This window comes from Oncorhynchus keta, chromosome 14 (assembly GCF_023373465.1).
Source record: "Oncorhynchus keta strain PuntledgeMale-10-30-2019 chromosome 14, Oket_V2, whole genome shotgun sequence".
Lineage (NCBI taxonomy): Eukaryota > Metazoa > Chordata > Actinopteri > Salmoniformes > Salmonidae > Oncorhynchus > Oncorhynchus keta.
Window position 1 is genome coordinate 63,753,911 of NC_068434.1, and position 12,238 is coordinate 63,766,148.

Below are 12,238 nucleotides of genomic sequence, written 5' to 3' on the forward strand. Positions count from 1 at the left end.
CAAGAGGCCCATGATCACTCTGGATGAACTGCAGAGATCTACAGCTGAGGTGGGACACTCTGTCCATAGGACAACAATCAGTCGTATATTGCACAAATCTGGCCTTTATGGAAGAGTGGCAAGAAGAAAGCCATTTCTTAAAGATCCATAAAAAGTGTCATTTAAAGTTTGCCACAAGCCACCTGGGAGACACACCAAACATGTGGAAGAAGGTGCTCTGGTCATATGAAACCAAAATTGAACTTTTTGGCAACAATGCAAAACGTTATGTTTGGCGTAAAAGCAACACAGCACATCACCCTGAACACACCATCCCCACTGTCAAACATGGTGGTGGCAGCATCATGGTTTGGGCCTGCTTTTCTTCAGCAGGGACAGGGAAGATGGTTAAAATTTATGGGAAGATGGATGGAGCCAAATACAGGACCATTCTGGAAGAACCTGATGGAGTCTGCAAAAGACCTGAGACTGGGACGGAGATTTGTCTTCCAACAAGACAATGATCCAAAACATAATCAAAATCTACAATGGAATGGTTAAAAAATAAACATATCCAGGTGTTAGAATGGCCAAGTCAAAGTCCAGACCTGAATCCAATCAAGAATCTGTGGAAAGAACTGAAAACTGCTGTTCACAAATGCTCTCCATCCAACCTCACTGAGCTCGAGCTGTTTTGCAAGGAGGAATGGGAAAAAAATTCAGTCTCTCGATGTGCAAAACTGATAGACACCCCAAGCGACTTACAGCTGTAATCGCAGCAAAAGGTGGCGCTACAAAGTATTAACTTAAGGGGGCTGAATAATTTTGCACGCCCAATTTTTCAGTTTTTGATTTGTTAAAAAAGTTTGAAATATCCAATAAATGTCGTTCCACTTCATGATTGTGTCCCACTTGTTGTTGATTCTTCACAAAAAATACAGTTTTATATCTTTATGTTTGAAGCATGAAATGTGGCAAAAGGTCGCAAAGTTCAAGGGGGCCGAATACCTTCGCAAGGCACTGTAACTATTTGATCAGCACTTTTTAAATGTACAGCGACAGAATTCAAAACATGGACCGTTCTTATATGTTGTCCCTGTACACCAAGTCAGAACCGTATGATAAATAAAAGGGGCTTATTAGCAGACAATGAAAGCTCTTATAATATTCAATGATTACATTTATCTAAAACAGGTTATAGGCTACATGTACACCACCAAGTCAGAACAGTAGGCGAAAATAAGAGGTGAAAATAGACCAAAGTTCCGGATTTACAATTCTGAGTTGAATGACCGTAAAAAACATATTTTCCCAGTCGGAGCTGTTTTTTCCCCCCGGGTTCCTAGTTGTCTTAATCACTAAAGTCAAATTTCGCGTTAACGGGTTAACAGTTTTGAGCGCGGCACAAATCTTGCTTCATTGACAGCATGGCCAATGTTGAATGTTTATAATTTTAAGCTTGGAAAAGAGAACCTTAATCCTGGACTTGAGACCACACAGACCACTGAATAGCAAGCGCGTGGAGGACAGAGGAGCCTCTTAAAGAAGAAGTTACAGGTCTGTGAGAGCCATAAATCTTGCTTGTTTGTAGGTGACCAAATACTTATTTTCCACCATAATTTGCAAATAAATTCATTAAAAATACTACAATGTGATTTTCTGATTATTTTTTTTCTTCTCATTTTGTCTGTCATAGTTGAAGTGTACCTATGATGAAAATTACAGGCCTCTCTCATCTTTTTAAGTGGGAGAACATGCACAATTGGTGGCTGACTAAATACTTTTTTGCCCCACTGCACATTGAGTGCTTACATTTTATAAACGGTAAAACATAGTTATGGAAAGACCCTAAAATAAACGTTACAGTATGTACTGTCGCTTCATATGAAACATTTGATCTAAAATGCTGGAGTGTAGAGCAAAATAAAGTTTTGGCTACGCTGTCCAAATGTGTAGGGGGAGAGTATGCTTGTTGATATAAATGCAATTATCCTGATTCTATGTCTGAAGGATTCCTATGCTGATAGACTTTTCTGTTCTTTCAACACAGCCGCTTGACTTTGAGAAGAACAACAAGTACACTCTGCTGGTCACTGTGCAGAATGAAGTCCCATTCGCAATCAGCCTGTCCACCTCCACTGCTACTGTTGTAGTGAATGTGGAGGATGTGAATGAAGCTCCAGTCTTCACCCCAGTGGAGAAGATTATCAGGAAACCTGAGGACCTCCCTGTTGACAGTGACCTGGTTCTGTACACCGCCACAGACCCAGACACTGCAAGGAATCAGAAAGTCATGTAAGATTAGAACTTCATTTACAATTTATTATGTTTTGTAAGATTTGAAGAGGAAAACATTTTTCAAATGACAACTGTACAGATTGTAAGCAATGTTTTTATTTATTTATTTTTTACATTTACTACACAGATACAAGATACGCAATGATCCTGCTGGATGGCTAAGTATCAACAAAGACACTGGGCTGATCAAAGTCAAGAGCCTCATGGACAGAGAATCCACTTTTGTCCAAGACAACAAATACTCTGTTATTGTTCTGGGCATCGACAACGGTATTTAAATGTTCCCTTTTTCTAATGTTAATATTTAAAATGTAGTAAATGACCACACCCTAAACTTGACCCTGAGTGACAATGCTCTAATTTGGATATGCAGATGAAATCCCGGCAACTGGCACTGGCACCCTTATCATAGAGCTGGAGGATGTGAATGATAATGCTCCAACCATCGACGAGAGTGTGATCAGGGTCTGCAACAAGGAGTCCTCCCCACAGCTGCTGTCAGTCACTGATAAAGACAGCGCGGGCTTTGCTGCTCCATACACCGTACAGCTTCAGGGGTCGTCCCATTCTAGCTGGACTGCCAGAATGAACGACACAAGTATGTATTGATTTTTTTCCCAGACCTACAGTACTTTACCCCCCTTTAAAACAATTGCGTTGTTAAATGTTACCTGTTTTCCATTTCAGAGACGGGCATTATCCTGACACTGAAGACTGTGTTGGACAGTGGAGATTACATGGTTGTCCTGAGAGTGTCTGACAACCAGGGCCTGCACCATGAAAGCACCATCCAGGCCTCCGTGTGTGACTGCAAAGGAGCGGATGTTCAGTGCACCGATGAAGCTGTAACAGGCTTCGGGCCTCTAGCATTCTGGGAATTCTAGGAGCAGTCTTACTACTCCTATGTAAGTTGTTCATTTGTTTAACTCGGCACTAAAGTGTTTAGTCAGTGCTGTCCTCGACGCGTACATATGTAATTGTTAATACACAGTGATGTACTAGTGTGTTAAGGCCCTGTGTTTATGTTGTGCTCCAGTGTTGTCTCTTCTGCTGCTCATGTTCCTGCGGAAGAGGTAGTGAGAAGGAGCCTCAGGAGGACGATGTCATCTACTACTATGACGAGGAGGGAGGTGGTGAGGATGACCAGGTGAAAGGGGACTCACCAGACTAGCTCAGAACAAGCCCATTAGGTTCTCCCTATAAAGACTATCCTTAAGCATGACGTTTATTTTACTGAAAGCCTAATAAGCCTTAGGATTTTTTTGTTAACTGAGATGAATTAACAAGCTCAATAATAGCTTTTAAAAATGTTTGATAAATATCTAAGTTTGGGTATTTCTTATTATAATCAAATTGTTTTTTCTTTCATGCTTCTGAAGAGTGAATGATGTATAAAGGATATCCCTTTAGTACAATGATGGACATGTGATGGGTTGTCGTTTATTTAATAAAACTAACATTTATTCACTGCTGAGGTACTAGATGGCGATGATTGACTGGAAGAGGTCTGGGTAGGTGAATGATGGCATTTCCTCATACCCACAGAACAGATTGTACAAGCTGTAGTTAAGCAATAAGGCCTGAGGGGGTGTGGTATATGGCCAATATACCACGGCTAAGGGCTGTTCTAGACCTCAGCTGAATGTGGTGATGAATGGTGTGGCTGTTGAACAAGTTGAGGAGACTAAATCACTTGCCGTTGGCTTAGATTGTAAACTGTCATGGTCAAAACATATGGTTGTAAAGATGGGGAGAGGTCTGTCTGTAATAAAGAGATGCTCTGCTTTTTTTGACACCACACTCCATAAAGCAAGTTATGCAGGCTCTAGTTTTGTCTAATCTTGATTACTGTCAGGTTGCGTGGTCGAGTGCTGCAAGGAAAAACAGATAAGCTACAGTTGGCCCAGAACAGAGCTGCGTGTCTTGCTCTTCAATGTAATCAGATGGTTGATATAAATACTATGCCAGTCTCTCTTGGCTAAGAGTTGAGGAGAGACTGACTGCATCGCTTTTTCTTTTTTATAAGAAACATGAATGTGTTGAAAATCCCAAGTTGTTTTGCGTAGTCAACTTACACACAGCTCTGACACACACTTACCCCACCAGACATGCCACCAGGGTTCTTTTCACAGTCCCCAAATCCAGAACGGATACAGAATTATATAGAGCCATTATTGCATGGAACTCTGTTCCATCTTATGTTGCTCAAATAAACAGCAAATCTGGTTTCAAAAAACAGAACGCAAAACCTCACGGCACAATGACTCTTCCCTATTTGATCTAGATAGCAATACATACAAACTGTGTGTGCATTTAAAAAAATCTATGTATGTAGTTCTGTTGTCTATTAATGTTCTGTGTTGTCATGTTTTGTGTGGGCACAAATATGAGTAGCTACTGATTTTGCAACAGCTAATGGGGATCCTATTAAAATACCAATAAGCAGGGCTCGAACCATCCAGTTTATAATGGAGATTATAGGTTACGTTTAGACTCGTGCATGGCACAATATCCAATTTGTTTAGTCTTACACTGTCCCATGGGGCAGGGCTCTGGTACCACCGATCCCTGGGGTGTTGCTGGGGGATCTTAGTGGAGACTGGCAGATGCATTTCTCAGCATATCCTGGCTGGAGCCGCCTCGGCCCATCCTTCACCTTTCTGATACACTCAATTTATATCAACAGAATTCTTTAGCAGCAGGACACCATGGACCCGGTCAACCATGGACAACTTCTATAACTACTTACATTGTGGAGATCAATATGAATGTAACCGTTTCAGAGGTTTGGTAGAAACGTTGACCAGCATTTACTGGACAGACCCAGAGGATGAGGATGGTAGACAAACACAAGGCTCGGCTCCAGACGTGATCTTGATCTCTGTCGCCGTTCTCCATGACGTGTGAGTCAGCTGACGCCGCAGCAGCTCCGAACTATAGCCACTGTGACACCACAAAAGACTCCTCTCACCCTATAAATACCCTGTAGCCAGAGCAAGAGAGGCATGGACCTGATACCCATACAGCAGCAGGCAGGTCAAAAATAGAGGCAGTGGGGCTATTTCTGACCCAGTGTGAACTGGCCCTGGCCAAACTCTAGCTTCTGGGTTGGGCTGACGAGGGCCTACAGTCCCTATCAAATCAAACCTTATTTGTCACATGCGCTGAATACAACAAGTGTAGACTTTTGCGTGAAATGCTTACTTACAAGCCCATAACCAACAGTGCAGTTCAAGAAGAAGAAAATATTTACCAAGTAGACTAAAATAAAAAGTAATAATAAAACGTATGCTCTGCGCGAATGAGTTGGTTTTCAATTTTCAGTTTCCAATTCCATAGAGCTCTGCCTCTCTATTTCCATTTGAAACAACCCCTGGGCCTGATCCAGGGATTCACCTGCCATTAATCCTCCCTTAAATATAAGAATGAGTGTGAGTTGTTGTCTCAACCTGGCTCGTGGGAAGAGACAAAGAGCTCTTATAGGACCAGGGCACAAATAATAATAATCAATCATTTTGCTCTGTATTTAGCCATCTTACATATAAAACCTTATTTGTTCATCAAAAATGGTTAATACCTTTATTTAACTAGGCAAGTCAGTTGGACCAAATTCTTATTTTCAATGAAGGCCTAGGAACATTGGGTTAACTGCCTTGTTCAGGGGCAGAACCACAACTCGGAGATTCGATCTTGCAACCTTTCAGTTACTAGTCCAATGCTCTAACCACTAGGCTACCTACCTCACCACAGATTAATGAGAAGGGTGTGCTTGAAAGGATGCACATAACTCTGCAATGTTTGGTTGTATTGGAGAGAGTCTCAGTCATTTTCCACACACAGTCTGTCCCCGTATTTAGTTTTCATGCTAGCGAGGGCCGAGAATCCACTCTCACATAGGTACGTGGTTGCAAAGGGCATCAGTGTCTTAACAGCCGATTTACCAAGGCAGGATACTCTGAGCGCAGCCCTATCCAGAATTCTGGCAACAGCTTCTGATTAAATTCAATTGTCATAGAACCGCTTGTTGCAATTTCGATGAGGTTCTCTTGTTCAGATATCGGTAAGTGGACTGGAGGCATGGCACGAAAGGGATAACAAATCCAGTTGTTTGTCTCGTTCGTTTCGGGAAAGTACCTGCGTAATTGCGCACCCAGCCAGGTCAGGTGCTTCGCTATATCACATTTGACATTGTCCGTAAGCTTGTTCATTTGCATACAAAAAAATCATACAATGATGGAAAGACCTGTGTGTTGCCCTTGTTAATGCAGACAGAGAAGAGCTCCAACTTCTTAATCATAGCCTCAATTTTGTCAAGATTCAGATCATTCAGGCGAGGAAAAATGTCACCCAGATAGTCCAGATGTGAGAAACTTGTCATCATGCAAGCGGTCAGACAAGTGAAAATTATGGTCAGTAAAGAAAATTTAAGCTCGTCTCTCAATTTAAAAAAATGTGTCAATACTTTGCCCCTTGATAAGCAGCGTGCTCCCGTATGTTGTAAAGGCATTACACGGTCGCTGCCCATATCATTGCATAATGCAGAAAGTACAATAGAATTCAGGGGCCTTGCTTTAACAAAGTTAACAATTTTCACTGTAGTGTCCAAAACACCTTTGAAGCTGTCAGGCTTCCCTTGGCAGCAAGAGCCTCTCGTGGATGCTGCAGTGGACCCAAGTGGTGTCAGGAGCAACTGCTTGCACTCGCGTTACCACTCTACCATGTCTCCCTGTCATGGTTTTTGTGCCATCAGTACAGATACCAACAGATCTTTACCACCAAAGTCCATTTGATGTCACAAAGATGTCTAGTACTTAAAACATAAGATAAGATGTTTTAAGATGTACTTAAAACCTGTTGTCCTGGTTTCCAGAAGAGGATGTCTTCCTTAATTGACCCCCCATAAACGTAACGGACATATACCAGGAGCTGGTATATGCCACATCTGTTGACTCATCCAGCTGTAATGCATATAATTCACTGGCTTGTATGTGAAGCAGTAATTGTTTCAAAACATCTGCCATGATACTGATACGTCGTGAAACAGTGATGTTTGATGAAGACATTGTCTATAGTTTTTTGGGGCCTTTCCCCCCAGCATTGTCCCAGCCATATCCGCGGCAGCATAAAGAATTAAGTCCTCCACAATAGTATGGGGCTTTCCTGTCCTAGCCACTCAGTAGTTCACCATATATGATGCTTCTAGCCCATTTTTTTTTCAGGATATCTGTTGCTTTTATACATGTCCTACTACTCAAAAGTCATCGTAATTCTCGCTCAAAAAACTCCCGAGACTCCTTTTTCAAATTGGCATGTTTCGTTTCTAAATGTCTGCGCAAGAGTGATGGAAGGTTTCATCGATTTGTGAGATAGTTCTTTTGCACATATAACACACTGTGGCTTAGGAAAGGCACTACTCCCAATATAAGTGAACCCCAAATCAATGTAGTTCTCAACATACAGTATTTGCACCTCTTTGATGGTCCAACGTCCCTGTCTGTTGGGCTGCATCAGATTCACAACTGTCAGTGTCCATGCTAGCCGGGCTAGCAACAAATGTAGAATTACTGATGCTAGCATTGGATGTGCTCATGGAAGCAGAACAACTTGTGTCGTCGACAGGTGCAGGTGTAGTACTGCTGGTAGTAGCAGTTCGAGCAAACGGAATGAGCAGCAGCTATGTTTGGCTACATACCAACGGTTAGTGGAATTCCAGCTAGAGAGAAACGGTTAATGTGATTGGATGTTAATTATTTGACTAGGCTACCTGTATTTGACATTGTGTTATTTCACTGAACACTAGATGGTTTAATTAGATTTTTGGCAGTGAAAAGAGGATACTCAGGTGAGAAAAAACAATACCCAAATGTTGGAAAATCTAAATTGACTGTGAAAATGTGAATCACATTTTTATTTGGCGTACCCACAACGGCATTGCGCGTACCCATAGGGTTATGCATAACCCCGTTTGAGAATAGCCAGTGTAGAGCTTTTATTTTGATCAGTTGGTGGTAGTGATGAGAAACTACTGTAGGTTAGTGATTAGATAGTATTAATGTGCGTTAGATAAAACTTGTGACAGCTATCTTACAATAAACTCACGTCACAGACCCAAAACATCACAGAAATCATGAAAAGCACATGTGCTCTAGAGAAGAGAGGTGAAGGAAGATAGATAAGTGATTTGTCTGTAAAATGTTTGTTGAATGTTGAAGTACAACGGACTTTAAACAGAATTAAATTAGTCTGTATTTCCGCCAGCAGACACAAATGAAATTGCATTGGTGTTGTATCTGAATATCAAGCTCTTGATTAAAGCTCTTGCAAAAGTATTCAGGCCCCTTAGATTTCTTCACATTTTGTGTTACAAAGTAGGATTCAAATGTATTTGTCATTTTGTTTGTCAACAATCTACATAAAATATTATGTAATGCCAAAGTGGGAGAAAAAAACTAAAAATGCATTTAAGATAAATAAAACATTCTTAGCTAAAATATAGTCGTTGGACAAGCCTAAATGAGTTCAGAAGTACAATTTGGCTTAATAAATCACATAAGTTACATGGACTCACTCAGTAAGAAATAATAGTAGTTGACATGATTTTTGAATGACTACCCCTTCCTTTGTCCCCCCTACATACAACATCTGTAAGGTCCCTCAGTCAAGCATTGAATTTCAAGCACAGATTCAACTACAAAGACCAAGGAGCTTTTTGAAAACCTCATAAAGAAGGGCAGTGATTGGTAGATGGGTAACAATAACAAATCAGACATTCAATATCTCTTTAAGCGTGGTCAAGTTAATAATTATGCTGTGGATTATGTATTAAACCACCCAGACTCATCAAAGATACAGTCGTCCTTCTGAACTGAGCTGCAGGACAGGAATGAAACTGCTCAGGGATGTCACAATGAGGCCATTGGTGATTTTGAAACAGCTAGAGTTCAATGGCTGTGATGGGAAAACTAGGGATGGATCAACAACATTGTAGTGACTCAACAATAATGACCTAAATAGTGAAAAGAAGAATACAAATAAACAGAATGAAAATATTCCAAAATATGCATCTAAAAGTAATACTGCAAAAAAAAACAGCAAAGGAATACGCTTTTTGGCCTAAATGCAAAGCCTTTGGGGCCATTTCAACACATCAGTGAGTAACTGCCTCATTATTTTCAAGCATGGTGGTGGCGGCGACATGGTATGGGTATGCTTGACATCAGAAAATACTGGAGTTGGTCAGGATAAAAAGAAACGGGATGGAGAGAAGCACAGGAAACAGCCTAGAGGAAAACTGCTTCAGTCTGCTTTACACCAGATACTGGGAGATGAATTCACCTGTCAGCCAGACAATAACCTACAACACAAGGCCAAATCTACACTGGAGTTGCTTACCAAGAAGACCGTGAATGTTCCTGAGTGGCCAAGGTACAGTTTTGACTTAAATCTGCGATAAAATCTATGGCAAAACTTGAAAGTTGCTGCCATGATCCCCAACATCTTGACAGAGCTTGAGAATTGTTTAACGAATAATGGGCAAGTATTGCACAACCCAGCTGTGCAAAGCTCTTAGAGACTAACCCAAGAAGACTCACAGCTGTAATCAATGCCAAATGTGTTTCTAATGTATTGACTCAGGGAGCTGAATACTTATGCAACAACTATATTTTAGTTATTTAATTTGTCTGAATCTTTAAAAGAATGTTAAAATTTTTCTTCCACATTGACATTAGAGTATTTTGTGTAGATTGTTGACAAAAAAAGAAAATTCAATCCATTTTAACCCCACTTTGTAACACATTAAAATGTAAGGAAATCCAAGGGATCTGAATAGGCACTGTATCTATCTATTTTTAAACTGGTTTCCAATAGGTCGATGTGGCATGGGGTCATACAGTATCAGTCTATTGGAAAATCTGTATCAATGAAAAGTGTTAAAGACCATCTGGTAATAGATCCATTTAAAATAGCACTGTACATTATAGGGATAGTACCTACAGCCTTTAGACAAGAGGAATCCTGTATCGGCACCAGTGAGTGGGTCAAAGTTGACATTTTTCCAGTGTATGTTGGCCTATCAGCGCGTCATGGACATACCCCGACTACCTACACCCACATGCCGCCATGGCAACATTGTCAAAGCATGAGTGCATGCAAGCTCAGCTTGACTTATCCAGCCGGGTTGGGATATCCAGCCGGGTCATGTCTATATGGATATTAATACAAACGTTTAGGCCTATAAATATAATAAGCATGCCACTACTCCATTGCTAGTATCATAGTAATACAATCCCATTTGCCACTTATAGCCCCTGGGAAGACAAAGTGGGGCTATTTTTAGTCTATCCAGCGGATGCTATCTGGCCTGGTGGGATATTTTTATGAACGACCTCAGCACAACCTTGCACCGATTCAGATTTGTAGAATATTTTCCACAGTGAGTGTTTATAAATATATCTTGCTCCTGTAGCTCCCTGACACACTTTGTATGAATGCTATGTGTTGCATTTGATACCAAAACCCTGCCACTATGCTGCTGTGGATTAGGGTGGAAGGATTCGGGGGGGTAATTCTATCTGTCCACTTGTTGTTGGAAAAAAAGCCCTCAAGTCCTCGAAAGATGCAGCTTGGTAAAATGTAGAGGCCCATCAAAATCAGCCAAAGCCCCCGCCCTATTTTCTATCTGTTATCTGAGATTGTTTTCAACCAAGGGGACTTGCTTGTTCACCACATTCACATTCCATGCCCTGACCTTTAACCCCAAAGTACAAGTTGTCCCATTATTTAAAGGAGTCCATCTTCAGAGTGATAGTAACTGTGAAACACCTACATCATTTTCAACATTTGATTAATGACCAGCCAACAGTAAAGTTCCCGAGGTTGCAAAATCATATGGCTTGCCATGCTAATTCTATTGTACTTACAAAACATTTTTATTTGTGCCTGAAAATTATACATTAACATGATCTGAAATATAGTATCATTGCTAAAGATTGAGTATGTGTGCACTTTTGATGATAATCAAATGCAGCTTTGTTCAAATACATTGTTTCATATGAAAGCTCACCAGACAGAAGGGTATTTCTGCATAATCCCTCACCATACCCTCCACTTAGTCTCTTTGCCTGTTTCTTTTTTTAAATGTCACCTTTATTTAACCAGGTAGGCCAGTTGAGAACAAGTTCTCACTTGTGACACAAACAGAGTTACACATGGAATAAACAAACATACAGTCAATAACACAATAGAAAAAAAAGTATATATACAGTGTGTGCAAATGAGGTAAGATAAGGGAGGGAAGGCAATAAATAGGCCATAGTGGCAAAATAATTACAATTTAGCAATTACACACAGGAGTGATATATGTGCAGAAGATGAATGTGCAAGTAGAGATACTGGGGTGCAAAGGAGAAGAAAAAAAAAATAACAGTATGGGGATGAGGTAGTTGGATGGGCTATTTACAGATGGGCTATGTTCAGGTGCAGTGATCTGTGAGCTACTCTGACAGCTGGTGCTTAAAGTTAGTGAGGGAGATATGATTCTCCAGCTTCAGTGATTTTTGCAATTTGTTCCAGTCATTGGCAGCAGATAACTGGAAGGAATGGCGGCCAAAGGAGGAATTGGCTTTGAGGGTGACCAGTGAAATGTACCTGCTGGAGCACGTGCTACGGGTGGGTGCTGCTATGGTGACCAGTGAGCTGAGATAAGGCGGGGCTTTACCTAGCAAAGACTTATAGATGACCTGGAGCCAGGGGGTTTGGCGACAAATATGAAGCGAGGGCCAGCCAACGAGAGCATACAGATCGCAGTGGTGTGTAGTATATGGGGCTTTGGTGACAAAACGGATGGCAATGTGATAGACTGCATCCAATTTGCTGAGTAGAGTTTTTGAGGCTATTTTGTAAATGACATTGCCGAAGTCAAGGATCGGTAAGATAGTCAGTTTTACAGTTTTATGTTTGA

The 12,238-nt window shown here is 41.0% G+C and overlaps 1 protein-coding gene across 17 annotated transcripts in view; it reads left to right on the forward strand.

The window, feature by feature from the left end:
- Positions 1–12,238, forward strand: part of LOC118393767 (B-cadherin-like) — a 59,708-nt gene that overhangs the window by 10,763 nt on the left and 36,707 nt on the right. The window contains exons 17-20 of one of the 17 annotated variants that reach the window (XM_052462098.1): positions 2,030–2,274; positions 2,405–2,547; positions 2,651–2,875; positions 2,965–3,182. The exons of 15 other annotated variants lie outside the window; for them this stretch is intronic. In XM_052462098.1, the coding sequence (XP_052318058.1) occupies positions 2,030–2,274; positions 2,405–2,547; positions 2,651–2,875; positions 2,965–3,161 (810 nt within the window). In that variant the 3' untranslated portion in view covers positions 3,162–3,182. The remainder of the gene's footprint in view (positions 1–2,029; positions 2,275–2,404; positions 2,548–2,650; positions 2,876–2,964; positions 3,183–12,238) is intronic. One more of the 17 variants, XM_052462096.1, reaches the window with a different exon arrangement.